A 23,324-nucleotide genomic window follows, 5' to 3' on the forward strand; every position below is an offset into this window, starting at 1 on the left:
AAAATGATGTCTCCTGATCCACTCTTTCCCAATTTGAGCCTGGTGAATCCTGGCATTAGCCTGACATGGCCATACGTAAGCTTCCGCTCAATTTTCATTTTAGTACGAGGGTATGGCACAACCAGGCTATCCTGGCATTACCATCTTGGAAGAAAAGAATCCATTGATGGAATGACCTGGTCACTCAGTACATTCAGGTAGTCCGCTGACCTCATCCTTTGGGCACATAACGTTGCTGAAGCTACAGTAGACCTGACCAACTGCAGCAACTCTAGATCATAGCACTGCTGCCACAGGGAGGCTCTTGCCTATTTGCTTAGTTAAATCCAGGTGCTGACCTTTTTTGGGCAGGCAGTGTATGTATCTATTGCAAGCATAAACAAAGACAGAAAACCAAGAAGAACAGGTGTTTACTTAGGTCTTTAAGATCTGTTCATAGCTATAGTATAATACAGTTCTGCTTGCAGCATTGTTACGTGGCTGCTTTCCCAAGGGTGACAACAGCTGCCAATAGTCCAAAATGCAGTTGCATGGCTAAAACAGCAGGGGACAATAAGGAGTCACTAAAGCTTATTTTCAGATGACTGATATGAGGTGCACATCACAGTGTTGCATTTTATGGCAAGTACAGCTTCAGTACCTTCAGTCATGGTTATTGTTATGGTTATGCTACTTTGAGTTGTACCTGCAACCAGATTTGTTTTTGGAAGTGGACGCCTTTTTGTTTTATTGTTTATTTCTTCTCATTATTTTTGATGCAGCATGGCTGTGTTTCAGTACTTAATACTGATCATGTCAGGTAAGGTGATTAGGGAAGCTACATTCTGGTGGCATATTGTAGAGTATAATATTGAATCTAATAATCACGGTGATATGTTGTGTTTTAATTATGATTACTTCCCTACAAGGAGACAAGTCCTCAGTGATGTAAATGAAGTGTTTGTTTGGATATCTTTGGGTTTGTATGTCAATGATGAGTTTGGTCTCTAGAATGGCTTATATGGGGTTTTATGAGTTTAGTATTTGGAGAGATCATGCACTGGAGGTGTCAGTGGTGCTGAAGAGATCATTTTTAACATCAGTTAAGGAAAATCTGACACTTTTCTAAACATAACCCTGCTAGATGTCACTACAAGGTCACCATAAGTAACATATTTTGTTTTGTCTCGTATTCTTTCATGCTTCTTTCATGTTTTTTTCACAGGCACCTCAGTCCGTATCATTGATGGTAACAGCGCAACATGTGAGTTTATGCATAATGAATATGATGAAGCCTATGATGAAGGCTTTGAATGTCATGTAAAAATGGCATTTTGTTTACAGATGAAGAAAGATGTTTTTACTGTATTATTTGCCATTGCAAAGATATATTACGGAGCCCCTAAGGGGACAACAGTGTGCTGCATAGCCTCCTTTGCATTTGACAAAACCTTTTCATGTGAGATTAAAAGGAGGCTATTCATACATCCATACTCTAACGTTTGCATGTTTCTAGCGATGCACAAAGTGACATCTGTTCTGTCGTGTCATGAGGTCCTCATCTGAATGTACACCCCACCTACCGGTCAACCACAGCTTGATAAGTAGCCTAGTTACAAAAAAAAAAAACTTAACCTGAGTGGGTGTGTCGGATAGGCTAAATTATCAAGGCTGTCTGGCAATACATAGGCCTAACCTCAAAAAAGCGTGTAAACATTTTAGTATTCCCTTTGCCCTTCAGTTTGTAAATGTTTGCCTCTTTTTGTGCATTGTAGATCAACTATCCCACCAAAGAAGAAAAGGGACATACAAAGCTTTTTCATTAAGCATAGTCTAAGTAGGCAAAATAACTTTCCACACAAACTAGCAACTACAACTGGTGGCCTAACATGTCCAGGCTTTCAAATGCGGATTATAGGCTACTGTGGAAAATATTAACTGGTGATAGTACTGTATTGCCAGTTAACTTTACCTACCTACCCAATGTTAAGTAAACTTAACCTCAGGTTCACGCTATCATGGTAGAGGTACCATCACTGACTGTTAGTCTTGCAGTCGCAATAAACAATAAATCTGAGACCTTTTCCTGCTTCTATATTCTGTGTGTATATGCGTATGTATTTTTAAGTGCAGCCTGCACTATGCAAAGAAATAAAAGATGGTGCATTTCCATACTGATATAAATTAACATGGCAAGACACTAAATCCTCTATGATCCCCGAAAATCTTTCTTTGAATGGTCAGTTTTTCGGACATTTCTTTTATCTAATGACATAGAAAACATATATCCACATATCCTTGCACTATGCTCAACTACTCCACTAGCTTAACACCGTGAAACTGAAAGTGTATTACCAGGAAATGTTGAAGGGGAGAACATTCACTTTTATTAAACTTTTGGCTTCTGAACTGGTTGCAGTTCCTGCTCTGGTTCCATGTGAGGGTGCTTGTGAGCAAGTGCAGAATGAATGGCTGTCTATGGAGCTGTACCTCTCAAAAGCCACTTTTCTTGGGATGTAATTCTGGGGCAAAGGGACTAAAATTAAACTAACATAATGTTTTTTTTATTTTTAATTAGGGCTGGGCACGTTAACGCGTTAATATCACGTTAACTCATCAATCATTTAACGCCGACAATTATTTTATCGCGCATTAACGCAGTTTTTATTATTTATTTTATAGGCCTACTGTAAAAGTCTGTTGCTCACAGGCTGGTCACAGGCGTCTCATCACGCATTGAAATTCCATAGCCTACATTCACGAAATCAGGAGATGTGCAACAGAAGTGAGAGAAGCCACTGTCTGCAGCAGTGCAAGAGCAAGTCACATGTTCACGGTGCACGTTGTCACAGGCACGTCTAATGTTTATGTTTTGCGCTGGATTTGCGGCTACTGTGTTGCATTGATAAGTTAAACAGTTGTTTTTTCCTACATGGTAACGTTGTTGTATGGAAAGAATACATTAGCCTTGAGTATTTCAATATTCAGTTGTAAACAAAGACATCTTCCTATGTAGCCCAAGCTGTAAATGGACTGAAGTTCGCTCTAAATATCTAATTTGATCGATTATGCTAACCGTTAGCATTTCTATGGGATTTCTCATAGACATTAGCCATAAGCTAACGCATTGGTCTCTATTCTGTAACTTGGAATGATAGCCTACGTGACTGCACTCTAACAAAACATTGAAGGAAATAACTGAAATGTAGCCTACTCTGTTGTTCTGCTTAGTTTTACAGTAAAAGTTTGAAAAGAATTTCAGCATCAGAGTTTCCCTTGGGAAATTGGTTAGCCCTATATCCATCTATTCTAATGTAGCTGGTTGACTTCATCATTACCACACACACAAGTGGGGGCAGAATTACAAATGTGTCATAGAGTGACAATGCATTGGTTGATTTGGTTAAAAAGTTACAGGTTGGTAATTGATTATAATAGTAATGTTGCTACTCAGAAATAATGAGCTGTAAAGTAACTCAGACTTTAAAAAAAAAAAAAATTAAAGGATAGCCTATCGACTAATTATCGTTATAGTCAAAATCACAAAAAATATCAAGATATTATTTTTTGCCCATATCACCCACCCTATAGGCCTAAATAAAAAAATAATTTTGACATTATACCAGGCTAGGCTTATTACAACAAGTATTATGGAAATATCTGCAGTACACGCACCAAAAAAGTGTGTACAATAAGCTTTAAATTTGTATTTCTTTTGATTACATTGTGTAAGTTGAGATTTAAACTAAATCATTTATTTAACTGCTACTGTATAAACAAAATGCTGATGTTAAATGTTTGCAGAAAAAATGCTATGGCACTTGCATTCATGGCAGCACATTTAAAATAAATAGGTTTTGAATTCATTATTGAGTTTTGCGTATAATAATGCGATTAATCATGATTAATCAGGGAAATCATGCGATTAATCACGATTAAAAAATTTTATCGTTGCCCTGCCCTATTTTTAATACATACATTCTCCTTGCATTTTGTGTACATCCACCAAGGCTTTCATGTGCGCATATGAAAGTTTCCAATGCTTGAGGGGATCATTTGATCTTTCAGAAAGGAGGATCTTTGTCATGACAGGTTAAGGTTAGGGTTCATGTGTCTTAGTGTCATGTGCTCATGACAGTGTCGTGTCACTCTTAGATACCTGCAAGTAAACCATTTCTTATATTACTATCATTGTTGGGAATCATTGTTTATTTTTTTTTAATAGTCAATGGTGGTTTAGTTGCTGATATGCATGTTTCTTTCATTCGTCTTTCTTCATTACTTTTTTCATAGCTCCTGATTATACCACAGTGCTCTCTGTCACAGAAAGTTCCAACAACACGGCTAAGTGTCACAATGGTGGGACACTAATAGACAATGAATTCTGTCTTTGCCCAGACAAATGGGGAGGTGACAACTGTTCCTTGCGTATGTATATTTCACATTAACAATCATGAGCATCTATTACATGCACTGAAACGTGTGGGAAATCTGTGCTTTTTATCGTAATTTTACAAAATGGGCTGATTGTTTAACAGCTTTGTGGTGGATTGTCGTGAAACAGGTAAATTAAATAGTATGCTTCTGTGGAACAGACATTTTGCATAATAGTGTGACCAGCAATGAACCTTCTATTTGCCCAGTCAAATTCAAAGGTGACACCTGTTTTTAATGTAGGTATACAACACTGTTGGGACAAAGTCTAAAATGCAAATTAAAAAAGAATATGACAAAATGCAATGATACAGAAATGCCACCATCTTATCTTGGCCTGAGCTCATTTATGAACTGAGGCAAAGTGGAAAAAGGTCCCGTGATTAGACAAACCGAAATTTGCAATGAATGTATTCCTTTGGGCCAAACTCCACAGGGTTTTGTTATTGTTATTGCTTGGGGGACAGGCTGTCCCCACTTTGCTTGTTTCCAGTTCAGTATGGCTTGTGGATTGTGAGGAGACATGAATGTTTCAAAAGGTGTCACTTACCCTACCTTTAAGGTTGAAGTGTGGAGTGTGTCTCTTTCCATAGCAAACTGCAAGTCTATGAAGATACAAGAATGGACTTTCCCATATACTGCTATTGGCCAGGCAGCTTACTCGTTGGAATTGTGTTCATATGATACAGCTAATGGTATGAGAGCCCCTCAACAGCATGAATAACTGCTGCCATGTTGCATGAGTGACATTTGCAGAAGATGCCCACCTTGCATCTAGTAAACCTCTCTCTCTCCACTCTTTTTCTTTCTTTGACTCTCTTTCAACCTCTCTCTCTCCCTCTCCCTCCTGCCAGCTGGCCATTCTCAGGCTACTGCAAGATGTACTGAGCGAGCTGTGTTTGAAGGACTCGAGATTGTAGAATGTGACCTTACTCTTGATGACATTTGGTCAAATGTGAGTTCTTTGGGCAGAAATACTGTTGATGTCAAAGCCTGCCATTTTGTGTAGTAGCCCTTCTTCATCTTAAATGTCAATCCATCACTGTTGGACCAGGTCAGTAAAAGTCTTGAAGAAAAGCATGTGCAGACGCTAGCCAGCAGTACACAGATCCTGACGTCCAAACCGGCATGGTTGACCGCCTCAGACATCACCTCGGCAACGGGCATAGTGAGCATCATCCTGTCCAGCACACGGACCCTGAATAAGGTCAAGCAGCATTTCATCCTGTTTCTCATAAACCGATGGTTTCTGGGTTAGGAGTTTGAATATTGCATGTTAACCTTGGCCACTGTCATCACATTGTTATGAACTGCGCAATTTCCAGTTCATTTGAAATTCCCCATTAAAAATAGGAGTATTTTTGTAATCGTTCTGTAGGCAACAGCTGAGGCCACAATGACGACAGTTAGCCAGTTGCTCACAGCTGAGCCTATACACTTCATAAACCAATCCAGAGAAACAAAACGGTAAGACACACCAGAATCACAAGACTCTCACCAGAAGTCTTTCATCAGTTGCCCCCTCACTTCACTGATGATCAACAGATTTCCATTATCATTTGAAACGCTAGTCCAGTGTTTGGACTTCAATGTTTTCATAGATGCACAATCTGTGTCATATTGTTGTGCACGCTGCCGAATCCAGTGTTTTTTTTTTTTTTTTTTATCCTCGTTGCACACCAGGCTTGTGCAAAATTCAAAATCTTAGAATTGGCCTCCATTCAATTCATAAATTAGAATTTGAATTGAATTGGCTCCGCCCCACAGGAAGTGGAATTGGAATAGATAGATAGATACTTTATTGATCCTCAAGGGGAATGACAAGAAATGGAAATAAATGGATGGCAATTAAAAGCAATTCCACAGTCACGCAACAAAAATTATGTGAAGGTTACTGTGAAAATGTAATTCGTTTCTGTTTTAAGTTGCAATCAACATACTGTGACGCTTCAGTAACTCACTGAATGTGTGTGTGTGTGTGTGTGTGTGTGTGTATGCTTTTGATTCCCTAGATTAACAGAGTCTTTGGAAAAGTTTTCGGTGAAGCCAAGTAATGATGTCTCATTGGTGGTTCAGCCCCAACTGGTGGTGCAGACCACTCAGGTGCAAGGTGGCCAGACAGAGGGAGTTCAACTCTCTGTATTCTCTGGTGGGTAATGTGTGACATAATGCTACATTTCCAGGTTTCCAAAAGACTTTTAATGTTCTCATGAAAGTAAGCACACCTGAGCATTAAAACATGGTTGTAGCACTGTAGGCTATTATGTAATACTGAAACACTGCATTATGTTTCCTATTAACTACTAGCTGCGGCTCACATTGATTTTGCTACATTTCTTCAGCTATGAGGTTAATACACAGGGGCAGTTAATATGGTATTATTATGGTTTCGTTTATTTTAACTTGCATAAAACACTGTCCTGCAGCTTATACACAATGCGGCGCCCACCGGACACGTACGCGGCATGAAGAAAACGTCAAGAAAAAAAAAAATAGAACACCAATCCTGCGTCAGACACCGGGTTAGTCGGTCCAATCAGAACGCTCTATCTGTGTACCGAGTCCTTGAGCCCGCCTTAGCACGGTGACGACAGCTGCGCGACAGCGAGATAGCAGAACAACCATAGAGAACAACGAAGATGGATGAGGCTAACGAAGCGCTGATTGGTCACAAGTGGCCTATTACGTGCAGAGGCAGTTTGAAAGACAACGGTTCATCCCACCCTCAGGCTTCAGCTCTGTGAATGGTCCGACTCCAGACTATACATTTGATGTATAGTTTGGCTTGCCAGGCTACCATTGACCCTGCAATGAATGCAAATTGAGAGAATTCTAGTCATTGTCTGAAGAGGTCATACGATTGGTTGAGACTGTGGCTGTGTTCCAAGTTGCATACTTCTGTACTTACAATGCCTAATGTGAGTGCACAAGTGCGTTCAAACTGCATTTGAACACCAGTAATGTTATGTTGAAATGTTACGATCGCCATCTCTGTTAAGTGCACACAGTGAGTTCACACACTACGCAAGTAGGAACACACACACAGCACACTTCATTAAAGTGTACTGACAAAAGTATGCAGATTGGAACAGAGTCACTACCTTGAAATTTGAGGACTGATAGTAGCCCTTTGAATGTTCTTTGTGCATAATTCTTGATATGATTTTGAATTTGTAATCTCACACCTTTGATTGCTAAACGATCCTTCCTCCCCAGGCAACACAGCTACATTCACTGCCAACGGGGTTCAACTGAAAAGCAAAGTTTCCAAACAAGACAATAACCCCTCTGATGTTCAGATTTTTATCAAACTTTCAGGTATGTGTAATGATTACTTTAGATGTTACCTCTGCTAAAGATAATAGTGTTGTACATTAAGAACTCACAAAGTGTCTCTCACTATTTCTCTCTCTCTCTCTCTCTCTCTCTCTCTCTCTCTCTCTCTCTCTCTCTCTCTCTCTCTCTCTCTCTCTCTCTCTCTCTCTCTCTCTCTCTCTCTCTCTCTCTCTCAGACGAGTCTAAGCAGAATGCAGACATTACCGTCGGATTTGTGGTCTACAATAATGACCACCTCTTTCAGTCGAAAACCTTCAAGTCCTCACTTGGCAGCAACAGGAAAGTTATCTCTGGTAGTTTAAGCCATGCTGCCCCTAAGCAAGTCAACCTAAAGTTCACACCCAAGGTAGGGACACTACTCTAGAATCCTTGTTGGGATCTACTCCTTCTGTATTGTCGTGGGCTGATTATGATGAGATTGGATGATTGTTTTTAGAATGTGCCCAACAAAATCCTGCACAACTTTGCCTGTGTGTTCTGGGACTACGGCATCAATGACTGGAGCACTAGAGGCTGCTTTAAAGTCAACAGCTCTGAAGGACTTCAGTGTCAATGTAACCACATGACTAACTTTGCTGTGTTGATGGTTAGTACTTCAGTGTCATTCCTAACAGAATCACAATGCCAGATGTATGACCCAGTGTCATTAAGAATCTGTTCTTAACATAAATACATAAATAGTGCAGAGGTTGTCAGCCAGTGTGCGCCGGCCAGTAACGGTCTGTGAGAGCATTGCTGATGGTCCTTGGCCATGAATATATTTTGCTGTCATCCTAACTATTTTAATTCAGTGGTGGTGTCCTTAATTTAATTCTGGTGGTTTCCTAATCACATTGTCTCAATCAATGAAAAAGAAAATGGTTTTGTGTAGTGGGTTTTAAAATATTCAAATATAAATGATACATGACTTTACATGTGTGTTATGCCCATGTTTAAGTCTTTCAAGGAAGACCATAAATATGCTGAACCTTTGAGCTGGGTGAGCACTATTGGCTGCTGTCTTTCCATAATGGGACTGATCATCACAATACTTTTCCAAATCATGACCAGGTAAGTACTAAATCTGATTTATTGAGCCCTAATACAAGTGCATCTAAAAAAATTAAGAATATTGTGAAAAAGTCCATAGTTGAGAGATTCAAGGCTGAGAGATTCAAGGCTTAGGAAACCATTGCCAGCGTTTTGACTTAATAGCTCTTTTCAGATTTACATTTTTGTATTATAAATTCTTAATACTAATATTTTCAGATACTGGATTTTTTTTATTTCCGCAAGCTGTATACTAGCAGAATAATAATATTAATAATAATAATTTTGCTAAAGCAAAAAATCAAAAGGACTTTTGCACAGTACTGCATATTGTATACATTGTATATAGCGAGTGCAAATGAAGACAAATACATAGACTATAACATATTAAAAAAAAAAAGGAGTGGGATAGTGGCCCATATTTTGAACTGTTTTTGGTGAAATAGTTGGGAATCACAATATTTGGAACAGCTAGCATCTAAAACTTCAATGCCTCCTTCGGAGAACCTGAGGTTACATTTCCCTCAAATGTATTTTTATGCTGTTTGTTTCCAGCAAACAAAAGACATTTCAATTTTTCGTTGATATAGGAAGTCTTGATGCAGATCCCCTAGGCTACTCTCAGCATATTTCCTGCACAGTTTGCCATAGATACAGAAAACAGAAGATGGCCTGCTTCCTTACTGTTTCATTGGTTTAATGGAGTAGAAAATAAAGTAAAATGTCGGTTCTTCACAGGAAGTCCAGGAAAAGCACTGCCACAGTCCTCCTGGTGAGCATCTGTTTTTCCATGACCATCTTCTACTTCCTCTTCCTGTTTGGAATTGTGAACCCCAACAGCCGTTTGAAGAGGGACATCAGAGTGTCAGAGGAAAATGTCATCCCACGCTCTGACCTACATCAGGATCCTGACAGAGGGCCTTGCACGGCCCTCACGGCCCTGATGCAGTACTTCCTGTTAGCCACATTCACCTGGAACACCCTCTTTGCTTTGCACATATTCATGCTGTTTAAGTTCACTTTTTCTAGTCCATCAACAGGGTTTCAGGGAATCTCCATAGCAACAGGCTGGGGTGAGTAAGGACTTTGGACTGTGATACCATAAATTGCATTTAGTACAACACGGTGATTAAAACAGAACTGACTGCTTACGTATGAAAGAAAAACAAAGAACAGAAACGAGCTGGGTGGCATGACTTTAAAAAGGCTCTAACTGTTGGGCTGCAGCAACCCGAACTAAGCAGCAATTAGAGCTAGATAGCACCGACGTTTTTCAACAGTACTAGATGACCTTGAGAATAGGAGATCTGTGTGGAAAAATTGCTGGAATTGTCTTTTACAGTTTTTTTCAATCGCTAGCAAGCGTTTGTCCAAACAGTTGTCACATTTTCTAAACTCAACACAATTAGCACAGCATCAGTGATGTTATGACATGATGTTGGGTAAATTGGGCCAACCACAGCCAATTCCAGTCTGGCTTAGACTCAGTGGCAGGGGTTATTTTTTATATTACATTGACACAGTAAAATAAGGACTTTGAGGAGTGATGTTTTTGTAAACAAAAACAGAAAAAGATAAACACTGTGATGTCTGTACGAGGAAGAGTAAGAGCAAGGGGCCCAGGAAGAAGGGCAGGCCCAGTGAACGATGCAGTGAGATCGGTGCAGGAGCAGTGAGAGGAGCAGGGCCAGGGAGAAGAGTAGGTCCAAGGAGAGGGCAAGGTAGAGGTGTAAGAATGTGTGGTGGTGGCATTCCAAGGGCTGCAAGAACAGTAGTCAGTGATGAAATTTGTGCCATATTGGCCATGTACTGTATTCAACCTAGGCCTTTCACTAAGAAAGGCTGGTGAAAATAAATAAATATCAGATGCAGTAATTTGTGCTTTTTTTTTTTTTTTTTTTTTTTTTTTAAGTTTCTCCCTTTTTATCTCGGCATTTTGCTGTTGTTTTTGTTCAGAATGCTCTTGTGTGTTTCATGGATATTTTGTTCACTGTAAGCAATACTGTAAAACTTTTTCTGTTCTATCATAGCCTACTGTAAACAGTATTTATACTGCACCTCCTGTAGTGAGCAGTAAAAAAACAAAACAGTTCCCAACCAAGAATTTAGTGTAAAAATGCTGGATTGCATGTTTTGCATGCAAACCTGTAAAACTGAAACATAAGTCTACTGTATGCAGTTTTTGTAATGTCAACAGTAGCCAGTATTTCGAAACCATTGAGGGTTAGGTCACATGACGCGTTAGGTCACATGACGCGTGTGTCATCCCAGCTCAGTGTACTCTGATTGACTGCATGTATTTTGTGAAGTGAAAACAAGCTTCATTCATTGACAGAATCATTTAATTTTGAGTCAGGTTTCAGTGTTTTGTTAAAGTTAGTGTGTGCAGAGAAATGACGAGCTAGTGTACAGTATATGTAACAACATGGAATGTGTTTTTGAGAGGGAAATTATCCATTTGGCCAATTGTGTTTTGTAGGTGTGAGTCTGTGTTAAGAGTTTAGAAAAAGTATCTGAAGTATGGGTAAGCGCTTGTTACTGATTGAAAAAAAAGTGATCAACTTGTTCTGCTGCACAGGACTACCTGCAGTTGTGGTTGCAACCACATTGGGAGTGTCCTACAGAGTGGATGGACCTCTGCACTTTCGTCGAGAAGAGTTGTGAGTTATGATTTATGAATCTCCCTTTGATGTTGGCTGTGCTTGGCACAAGAGCTAAGAGTGCAATATTTACATTTACATTTACATATTTCATGAAACAGATGCCTTTCTCCAAAGAGACTTACAAAGATGAGGAATAACATTCAAACTTCTCCATGAACCTGTCAATGACCATACTTTTGAGCTACTGAAGTGAAATCTTCACAGGCTGAATAAGGCCAAGCAACATAACTGAATATTACAGCATTTATTATTACAGTATAACACTTTTGGTGGAACGCATTACCAGTTCCTACCAGGGCAGGAGTGTCCCTCTCTGTCTTCAAAAAAAACTCCTGAAGAGCCAGCTCTTCAGAGAGTAGGCTATCCCCTCTCGTAGCACAACCTAGCACCTCCCTTGCTAATTCTATGCTTACCACCTGACTAGAACTAATGACTGTATGGAAGTAGCACGTAAAGTAACGTAACGTAACAGGCTAAGAAGATCCTCCCATCTGCAAAAATCCTAATCATCTTTTCATTTGTATGTGATAAAAGAGGTCAGTTTTGTGTGAAGAAATCACTCAATGACGATTGTAGGCTAATTAGGTAACATTCTCCTATGTTTCAGCTGTTGGCTTGCTGCTCAGGACTACAAAGGGGAGTTTGACTACTCAAAGCCAATGTTCTGGGGCTTTTTACTCCCACTCGCTGTAATGCTTCTTTTCAACATAGCTATGTTAACTTACTTTGGACATGCCACATGTAAGACTGATCCCATGTTAGATTACAGGTTTGTTTGTTTATTTATTTTTTAATATGTTAACAAGTCCACCATTATCGGTCCAAAAAAAGTTCACAGCTGTTATGTCAGAAGGTCAATATAATCTTCTGGTTATTAAATCGAGATACAATAATGTGCCACTGTTTCTGGATCCAACTAAGCCCAGGGCGGCTTAAGTAAAGATTGGCCTACAATAAAATAGGCCTACTATTAGCTACGTCTAAGTTGTTCCTTTCAACTTGATTTCTCCAGCACGAACAAGGACTCATTGAAGAAGAAGTTCATGGCCATCTTCAATTTGGCGGTTCTTCTGGGCCTCACCTGGATTTTGGGTTACCTGGTGCTTGCCACCACAGATAGTTCTCTAAACTCCATTTTCAGCATTGCATTCTGTGTTTGCAACACAGCACAGGTCAGTAAAGTACTGATAGATAAGTGATAAATTCATCATAGCTGCACCATATGGTGTTTGAACCATAGAAATATGACCGATGAAAATGTAACCTTTCTTTCTTGCTTGTTTGTGTGTCCATCCATCTGTACATCTATCCATCCATTTATCCATCCACCCATCCACCCATCCATCCATGGGCAATAGGGTTTGTATATCTTCATTGTATTCACAGTGAGAACACCAGATTTCCGCAGGATGATTTTGACAGTTGCAAACAAGTGGAACATTTCCCACCTTGCTCTTCATAGAGAGGTGTACAGCATCAGTGACTCTTGTGAGTTTTTAGGAGAAACGGGCACAAAGATGTCCATTGGATTTTTTTCCCAAAGCCCCAAGTCTTTCTCTGAGCACTAAAGTAAATACTTTTTGAGCAGGGTTTTTTTCAATGCCAGATGGTCATGACAAATGGGTCCAGTGATGAAATGTCATACTGACATACACCACCAGTCAAAAGTTTGGACAAACACACAAGTTTTTTTTTTATTGTTGTTGTAACTATTTCCTGTGCCGTCATACTTTGTCTTCAATATTGCTCTACAATGTTCTTTAAAAGCATATAGCCTATATACGTGTCTCATATTTTATATTCTTTATCATTTACCTTTATGTTTTTACATACTTTTGTCATCATTAAAGACAACTTAATTATTTTCAATTGAATTGAGTGAAATTATGCCCTCCATCCCAAATACATCCTACCCTCCTGCGATACAGCCATGCAGCACTGTTGTTTGGAACTTCAGAATGTCATACTAACATAGGGGAAAGACAGTTTAAGGCTTGCATATTGAGAAAACACATTGAGGGATGTCATAAACATAGAAAACTCTACAATTTCTTCAGGTTAAAAACGTGCTCTAAGTTAAAATGGCACTGTTATTTGGCAACCAGTCACTTAGAATAATGTGGATGTTTCCAAGATGAAAAAAGGCTAAACTTGATGTGGTTCATCAACTCATAACAGGGTGAACAGTACTTCTGCATTCATTTCATGGTCCTTAATCGGTTATAACTGCACTGGGTAAATTTAACTGATCGGTTAGCGGATCTGTAGTTTGATAGAATGAGACAAAATAAACTACAAATGTTGAATGCTTTCATATAATCAGGCAACACACTCTACCTTGTCTGTGTGTTATTTGCTGGATAAACAAATAGCATGTGTGTGACAAGAAAAATGCTTGATTTAAGGTTTTCTATTCTATAGACCTCAATACCGATGCAGGCAAAACATCTGTCCTTGTGTAATTAGACATTAGACACAGTAGAACATCAATGTCAAGTTGAATTTAATCAACTGCCTCAAATCATGCCAGAAAAGAACTTTTCTGTTGCCATCTGCAACTGTACTGCAACACTGAATAAACTATAAATTCTGTGTAGCATATATGGATGGATTATCGCTTGATGGAAAAAACAACCTCAATCAACCTCAGTCTATGGCTTGGTACCCCAACTTAAAGGTGGGCAAACTGGGCATTGGGGCTAGTTGTGCACTTAGGTGGGCAGTGGGGCTAGTTGTCCAATTAATCTTCATATTTGATTTTAGTCCATTCTCTTCCATTCATACAGAAAGTGCTTAATTTGGAAAAAAGTAGCCTAAGTGCATAAGAACATGCAGGAGTGCGCTCAAAAGTATTGTCACTTATTCAAAAATATAGGCTAAGCATATAGACAATGCCAGTTGGCTACATCATTTCCAACCATTACAGATAGTAGTGCCAACATGTATGTAAGATAATAAATAAGATAAATAAAGCAACATTTAAATAGAATAAGTAGTTCAAGGGGAATTTTAGACGTGCACAATTATGAGACACTACATACAGTGGGGAGAACATGTATTTGATACCATGCTAAAGTAGCCTAAAAAGAGGAATATAAAATCATCATTTGACAATTGATCTTAAAGGGACACTTCACCGATTAGCATTAGGCTTTGTATCTTTAGAAAACCAGTCATGTTTTTGAATGGTCGTGCATCATTCCCTCAGTTTGCCTTGAGATGGTAGAAATACGGATTTCAGTGAAACCCATGAATACTTCCTGCTTTCAATGATGTAAAATGATGATTTTTACATCATTGAAAGCAGGAAGTCCAACATTGAAATCCGTATTTCTCCCATCTAAAGGCAAACTGAGGGAATGATGCACGACCATTCAAAAACATGACTGGTTTTCTAAAGATACAAAGCCTAATGCTAATCGGTGAAGTGTCCCTTTAAGATCAATTGTCAAATGATGATTTTATATTCCTCTTTTTAGGCTACTTTAGCATGGTATCAAATACATGTTCTCCCCACTGTATGTAGTGTCTCATAATTGTGCACGTCTAAAATTCCCCTTGAACTACTTATTCTATTTAAATGTTGCTTTATTTATCTTATTTATTATCTTACATACATGTTGGCACTACTATCTGTAATGGTTGGAAATGATGTAGCCAACTGGCATTGTCTATATGCTTAGCCTATATTTTTGAATAAGTGACAATACTTTTGAGCGCACTCCTGCATGTTCTTATGCACTTAGGCTACTTTTTTCCAAATTAAGCACTTTCTGTATGAATGGAAGAGAATGGACTAAAATCAAATATGAAGATTAATTGGACAACTAGCCCCACTGCCCACCTAAGTGCATGTTTTTGAATGGTCGTGCATCATTCCCTCAGTTTGCCTTGAGATGGTAGAAATACGGATTTCAGTGAAACCCATGAATACTTCCTGCTTTCAATGATGTAAAATGATGATTTTTACATCATTGAAAGCAGGAAGTCCAACATTGAAATCCGTATTTCTCCCATCTAAAGGCAAACTGAGGGAATGATGCACGACCATTCAAAAACATGACTGGTTTTCTAAAGGCCAGTTCAAACACAAGGTCCGCGACGAGACGAGCTGCAACATTCTAAAAACCAGCAACTTTCTGCAACAATGTGTTCTAAAACTGAGGCATTCAGACCACTGCAACGACATTAAAACGGCAACAATGTTACCATAACAACAGTCTAGGCATGAGGACAAGATAGAAGTTTTTAGCCAACGTCACAATAGCTCCGCGCAAAAGTGTTCTAAAACTCTGCAACTAAGATTTGACATGTTGAATGTTCAGCAACGCTTGAAACTGCTTGCAACTGCTTGCAACTTTTGATTCACACCGCCGCAACTGCTCTCCGCAACTGTCTCAGACCGTCGCGAATCTTCGGTTTGAACTGGCCTTAAAGATACAAAGCTTAAAGTGTAACTTCACCCCATAACTCCACCCACTTCACATTTCTGAAAAAGGCTTTCAAAATCGGCAGGACGTTCTGAAATTTGGAAGGTAGTGCAGCACTGCTGCAGTCAATCAACCATGGTAATTTCCTGTCAATCTGGGAATGAGTGCTGCAGACATGGCTTATCACAGGTATAGGGCAGCAGGTGTTGGGGCGTTTCATTCCTAATTTGTAACGACCCGGTGACGTAAACTCGGCAGAAAAGTGCAGGACTACTACTACCAAAATGCCATGGCATGTTTCAACCTGTAGAGGGCGCGGAGAGCTATATCTCCAATACAAAATCATACGAAATGTTATCTTTCTCGGGAAACACAATTTTTGTCAATATTAATAGTAATAGTGTAGGTAATCACTTATGAGTAATTTCAATCAATCAACAGCTCAAAAAAAAACATATTTAAGGGTGCAGTTACACTTTAATGCTAATCGGTGAAGTGTCCCTTTAATGCCTTAATTAAATAAAAAATAGTAAAAATCAAACCGCTAAGGACACCAATTGTCTTTGTGATTGAAGAATATATGGTAAATAAATAAATGTTCTTCTTAAATGCTAGGTTGAAGGAAGTATTTGACCCCCTATGTAACCCTATGGGAATTTAACACATAGGGTTAACATAGAGGTAGGCAGATTTTATTTTTAAAAGCCATCTATTTCATGGATCCAGGATATTATGCATCCTGATAAAGTTCCCTTGAGGTCAGTGCATGTGTGAGTTTAGAGTGGTTACGGCTTCTGGGAAATCTGTTTGTCCTTGCTCTGATGCCCCTGTAACACCTCCCTGAGGGCAACAGGTTAAACAGGTCAGAGCTGTCCTCAATGACGGTTTTTGCTCTGCTGATACAGCGGGAGGTGTAAATATCCATCAGGGAGGGGAGAGGGCGACCAATGATCTTCTGTGCTGCCTTTACTACTCTCTGAAGCTCTGTGATACAGTATGTCAGCAGGCTCTCGATGGACGAGCGGTAGAGGATCAGCAGCAGGTTGGAGTTCTTCTTCCTGAGGACCCTCAGCCGCTGTTGAGCACTGCTTGATGATCACTGTGATGTCTGCCCAGGAGATATCAGCGGAGATAAGGACACCAAGAAACTGGAAGGTGTGGACTCTCTCTACGCACTCGCCGTTGACGGAAAGGGGGGCTAGGTCTGTGTTATGCATCCTTAAGTCCACAATGATCTCCTTGGGTTTCTTATTGTTCAGAGCCAGGTTGTTCTCTGGACACCAGGCTACACTGTTAAAAAAAAACATGTAACAGTAAAGTACTGGCAGCATTTATGCCAGTAACTGACTGTATTTGTACAGTATTGATACTGTAAAAAGTAATTACAGGAAGTCACTGTATGCAATATTACAGTATTTTACTGTACAAATACAGAATTGTCTTGTGAAATAACAGCAAGCTGTACTTGCCTTTCCTGTACATTTTTGGCAAGATACTGTATATGTACAGTACTGTTACAGCAACCTAAATTACAGTAAAATGCTGTTTCTGGGTATAAGAACAGGATTTTATGAAATGAATGATATACTGCAATGCAAATAGCAAAACAATGCAAATTTATTAGCACAATTATAAAACATTACATGTTTGCACATAAGCATACAGAAGAAAGTTCTTTGTGGGACACCAATGCTCATTGTTTGTGTATCAGGAAGGGGCCATCCCCAAACTGTTCCCACAAAGTTTGGAGCATGGAATCCAAAGTCTCTTGGTTAATGCTGAAACATTCAGAGTTCCTCTCACTGGAACTAAGGGGCCAAGCCCAGCTCAGAGATGGCCTCTTCCTGTTCCAACATGACTGTGTATCAGGGCGCAAAGCAAGGTCCATAAAGACATGGATGACAGAGTTTGGTGTGGATGAACTTGACTGGCCTGCACAGAGTCCTGACCTCAACCCAATAGAACACCTTTGGATGAATTAGAGAGACTGAGAGCCAGTCTCCTCTTCCAACATCAGTGTGTAACCTAACAAATGCGCTTCTGGAAGAATGGTCAAAAAATTCCCATAAACACACTCCTCCTATACAAATTCACACACCCTAAGGATTAAGAATGGGATGTCACTTAAATTCATATGTGAGTCGAGGCAGGTGACCCAATACTTTTGGCAATACAGTGTATGTGTTCACTGACATGAAATGGGGTGTGCGTGTGTGTGTGTGTGTGTGTGTGTGTGTGTGTGTGTGTGTGTGTGTGTGTGTGTGTGTGTGTGTGTGTGTGTGTGTGTGTGTGTGTGTGTGTGTGTGTGTGTGTGTGTGCCTCTGAGTTGGTCCCGATGAAGCATCTACAAAAATACCAATGACCAATCACCTTTGAATAAACACAAGGGTTGATGCAAGTTCATCCTGGTATTCCAGGTTGAACACATCATTAGTTAGCATACATTTAGCCAAATAAGAACGTAACAAAATAGAACCGAACATAAAGCAACAACGTCGACTTTATTTTTGCAAATTAACTACTAGCTTACTCGATTACAATCAATATGCACTTTATGATATAAGGAAAATATGAGATTCAACTTACCACGCACGTCTCAGAAGAAATCCGTGTGTCTGAGATAACGTAACGGTATCCAGAATCAAAAACCCAACGGTCTTCTCAATTTAAAAAGTACAGGAGCAGCCTGTAACCCCAGCCATTTTCCATATTCTTTTCCAATAGTGCTTTGCAAATTACAGTTCATCTCTGTATAATCAGACACATAGTTTGCATGTCCCAAAATGCACTTCTCTCTACAGTTATCTGTTGTATTTTAGTAAACACAGATGGCTCCTGTAAAATATTCACTGTAAATTTGCAGAAATGTTTAACAGTGTAGGTAATCAATGCAAAGAAACAGTGTTGACATCGAGGCCCCTTTATAACTGTGGCCTGAAATGCCTTGTATGTGGGAAAAAAACTTCTTCCCAAGGAACTTTTGAATTTATTTCCTCAGCATATTAGGTCATATTATATATTGTTATTTCACTGTGCCATTATTTGAACAGTGAAAGTAATATTTTTCAACATTAGGAGTTTTTTTTTTAAAGGTATTCAAGAAAATGAATCAACCTTGCCCTGGTATGAAACATTGTGTGAAATGTGTCATCTGTCAAACATTACCCTAACTTTCTTGACATGTTTTGTGTGAATTTACTGCAGGCCTTATCTGTAGCAGCCTAGTAAATCCCTCCACTCTGGTTTGTATTGGGTGTGGCAGAGAGAAACTGGGCTACTGTGTCATTGACATCCATAAACTTTAGATATTATTCAATGTCATCCATTTGACCTACACTGAAAAAGGAACTATCCTGTCAAGAAGTCACAAGGGTAGAGTGGAATCTTTTTTGGCAATTTGATTGATTGCCCGGTCTTTCAACTCTGACCGAGCTGAAGTGAGTGATAGGTAGAGCAGAATTTCCTTATACTGTTTTTGATTAATCATTAACTGGAGGAGGGCAGTGCTGTTATGAGTATAGAAGGAAATTCTTGTTTGAGAAGGTAGTGATGGTTTAGCTGTGAAGACATTTGTGAAAATGCAGAGTTTTCCGTTCATACCCATGGTGTTGTTAGGTAAGACTTCATGATCAGTTTAATAATTACAGGAATGTGCGAATGTGGTTACATCATACCTGACTGGTTTAGAAGTGGTACCACATTACTTTGTAAATAGTTTGGCTATAGTAATGTAAATATTCTGCATATGTAACAGAAATAGAATGATGTGTGTGTTTTGGTGTAACTTTGAATCAAGTGAATTCCATATGGCATCTATGTGCAGTGTTATTCACAGATAGATACATTCTTTTCTTGCCCTTGAGCAGGACATGGTTCATTTGGTTTCATGCTGCTGAAGGTGTGAAGTGTTTAATTTGTCTATAGGCAAATCTGCGGCATCCTCTCATCACCAGCATGTTCCACAAAGATTAGTATAACAAATAATCTCAATTGTATAATGAGTTGTCTTTCTTAAAATGTAGTTTAACTGATTTATAAACAGCTGTGTATTTATTCAATGTATTATATGATATACAGAAGTTACAAGCCTCAATTAAATTCTTATTTTCAAATTCTTTACGAATCAATCATTCAATTTGGCTATTATAGCCTATTTAATGAAATAATATCTGTCTTTTTACCCTTAGTTTTGAAGCCTCACAGGCCACCCATTTTGACCACAGATTAGATTACTGTAGATTTAGATTAGATTCACCTTTGCCATTGTGCAGAATACAAAGACATGGAAATGCAGGAAAAGTAATATAGTGCAGTGTAGACAGTAGTATACAGTTTGTTTGCAGAAGGTGGTTTAGAGCAGTGGGGTTCCTAAACTTTTTTTCCACATTCTACCTTCTACTGTACGTCGTCCTGACTTGGCTGGCATACCCCCACCATTCGACACATTAAAAAGTAACACATTCCATTGACGCATTCCAAGCATCATGTTTAATAAGCCGCCTTTTAAAAAAGATTTTTTTTAATGAAAACGCAGCCTACTCAGTTCTGCACATTCTCTCCACAAAAATAAATGACGCTTGTCAACCTGTCTGTAACTCCTATTTGTGTAATTTATATGCATATACAGTGCCCTCCATACATATTGGAACACAATGCTAAAGTTGACTAAAGAGGAATATGTAATCATCTTTTGGAAATTACAGGGGTCATACGTATTTGAACCCCTTTGTTCCCATAGAGGCAGGCAGATTTTAATTTTATTTTATTTTTAAATGCCAGTTATTTCATGAAACCAGGACACTATGCACCCTGGTAAAGACCCCTTGGCCCCTTAAAATAGCCCACATCATCACATACCCCTTCACCATACTTAGAGATTGGCATGGTTTTTATTTCAGTTAGCCTATTAGCTGGTTTGATTTGAGCTAAATGAGAATGAAACCAGCTAATAGGCTAACTGAAATAAAAGCTGTGGTCATAATAAGTGTATGTGCAAGATGAATAGTATGAAGAGCAGTAGAATATGGCTGTATAAGTACACTATGGGTGGGAATAGGGTAGTGCTATTGTCTCGGTGTGGGTGCTTCCTCTGAACCTGCAGGTTTGGGTGCGGAGGGATGTGTAACGCCTCTCAGAGGAGAGTGGGATGAACTGTCTGTGCTTGGGATTCAGTCTTTGATGAAACAGCAATAAAAGGACAGAAATAAAAAGCAACAATTTAACATAATATGGCAGGAAATCTATAGTGTGTGTGTGAGAGAGGGGAGGGGGTTGTACATGGATGTATGGTATGTGGAGTGTAAATGCATGTGTATATGGGTGTAAGTCTATAGGTAATATTATGTCATTTGTGTCAATAGAGATTGTGCTGGTGATAATCTATTTTGATATTTTGACTCCAATGTAATCTCTGAAAAGTAAATAAAAAAGAGAACAGTCTTTGATTATGCTGCCACCTAGTGCGGGCCAATATTACCAGTTTATATTAACAGTTTCACGTTATATGATGCTATTTTTCGCTCATGCATAATCAGGTGTATTTTCCACTGGCTGAGAGGAATTACTGCAGTATTTTGATTTATGATGGTCTTTTTTTTACTGTCATGATGGGTGAATATTGTAGAATGAATCCACACTAGTAGTAATACAGCTTTGCATGGCCCTAGAAATTATGCTGTTTACAAAGAAGAGCCACTCATGATACTAATGAAGTGAGGAATCAGAGTGCAATTGCAATCAGAATAATTTAAACTTTTACTGTGCTAATTTCACAACCATCCTTTATATATATAAAAAAAACAATACAAAAAGTAGGGCAACTTGCAATAGTTATACTTTTGCTTCAAGTTCAAGCCTCTGTGTAATGTTTAAGTGGTTCTTTCTTTAACTGCTTGCTTGTGTGTCTGTATCTCTTTTCCAGCACTATTCACTACAGCCAAAAACACAGATCCCCCTCCATCGAATACTCCTACCATTTACACTGAATACCATACAGCTCCTTTCAGTCCTGCCACAACATCAAGTACAGCTGTCTTTAGCACTGAAGCTCCATTAGAAAAAACATCTATTACACACACTCCTACAACAGACTCCACTACTTCAAATCCTCCAATCACTACCTCCATCCTTGGCACATCCCCGCCATTAGAAACCACATCTGTTACACATATTCCTATAACAGACTCCACCTCTACAAATCATCCAATCACCACCTCCATCCTTGGCACATCCCCTCCATTAGAAACCACACCTACTACATATACAACTACTACAAACTCCACAACCTCCACACCTCCTCCCACTACCAATTCCACTCTTGTAACATCCCCTTCATTAGAAACTACATCTACTATTTACACTCCTATCACAGAATCCACCACCAACTCCCCTCTCGTAACTTCCCCTCCATTAGAAACCACACCTACTACATATACATATACAACTACTACAAACTCCACCACCTCTACACCTCCTCCCACCACCAACTCCACTCTTGGAACATCCCCTCCATTAGAAACCACATCTACTACACACACTCCTACTACAAGCTCCATCCTCTCCAATGCAACTCCTCCCACCACTACACCGACGACCCAACCCCCACTGATGTGCGACAACGATGGTCTGCTGCAGGATGGAGTCTGCCTTTGCCCAGATGAGTGGACTGGTGTCAACTGCTCTATTGGTATGAATCACTTCTACACTTACATTTATTCATCTAGATACTTTAATCCAAAGTGACTCACAAAATGAGGAAGAGCATTCAAGTTCAGTTCAGTTCAGTTTAACTTTATTCTCCCAAAGGGAAACCAAAGATACACAAGATGGGAAAAAATTACACAGGTTCACATAAGTTAAGAAATGGTCTTATCTACAGTATCTATGTTTCTGACAGATGCATCAGAATCATTTATGTGCAATCAGCAAAATTGCGCAAACTGAGCCAACATATAGGAATAAAAGAGTTACTGGGCTTATAAAAGGAGACTTTGGAGAAAAGTCTCCTTTTATAAGCCCAGTAACTCTTTTATTGCCTGAAGGAAGAGCTTAAAATGAACAATGAAAGGGATCGTTTTTACAGTCCGATATAGACCTTGCCTTCTGGATGACCTCATAAATGGTCAGCAAGGATAACTAGACAGCTAATCAACTTCCCAACCAATATGGCTGAGATTGTTTTTGTCTGACTGATGCCTCCATTCCAGGCAATAAAAGAAAAGGTGAAAACAGATTCTATAAAAGATTTGCAAAATAAAGATAACATAACCATATCCTCATTAAACAAATGAAGCTCCCTAAGGAATACAAACGTTGTCCCTTCTTGCAAATGACCTCAGTATTTACATCAAATTTGAGCCTGTTGCCTAACGTTGTTCCCAGATATTTAAACTAGTCAACGGTGGAGAACAAGATTGGGTTTTTTTCCAAAATCAATGACCATATATTTTGTCTC

The 23,324-nt window shown here is 39.1% G+C and overlaps 1 protein-coding gene and 1 long non-coding RNA gene across 2 annotated transcripts; both read left to right on the top strand.

Annotated features, from left to right (window-relative positions):
* The first annotated feature begins 762 nt into the window (after positions 1-762).
* On the top strand, positions 763-22,530 carry LOC134071023 (adhesion G-protein coupled receptor G7-like). The gene is made up of 15 exons (XM_062527588.1): positions 763-799; positions 1,205-1,243; positions 5,007-5,108; positions 5,268-5,368; positions 5,468-5,666; positions 7,630-7,731; positions 7,926-8,095; positions 8,186-8,335; positions 8,687-8,799; positions 9,517-9,851; positions 11,357-11,438; positions 12,454-12,613; positions 12,800-12,929; positions 20,973-21,024; positions 22,053-22,530. The coding sequence occupies exons 1-15, from the start codon at positions 763-765 to the stop codon at positions 22,528-22,530; spliced, it is 2,250 nt and encodes a 749-aa protein (XP_062383572.1).
* Positions 11,169-12,142, top strand: LOC134070896 (uncharacterized). Its single transcript, XR_009936998.1, has 3 exons — positions 11,169-11,253; positions 11,357-11,438; positions 12,049-12,142. It is a non-coding gene; the product is annotated as an uncharacterized LOC134070896 (long non-coding RNA).
* Positions 22,531-23,324: the final 794 nt, after the last annotated feature.

The sequence above is a fragment of the Sardina pilchardus genome, chromosome 23, assembly GCF_963854185.1.
Source record: "Sardina pilchardus chromosome 23, fSarPil1.1, whole genome shotgun sequence".
NCBI classification, from domain to species: domain Eukaryota; kingdom Metazoa; phylum Chordata; class Actinopteri; order Clupeiformes; family Clupeidae; genus Sardina; species Sardina pilchardus.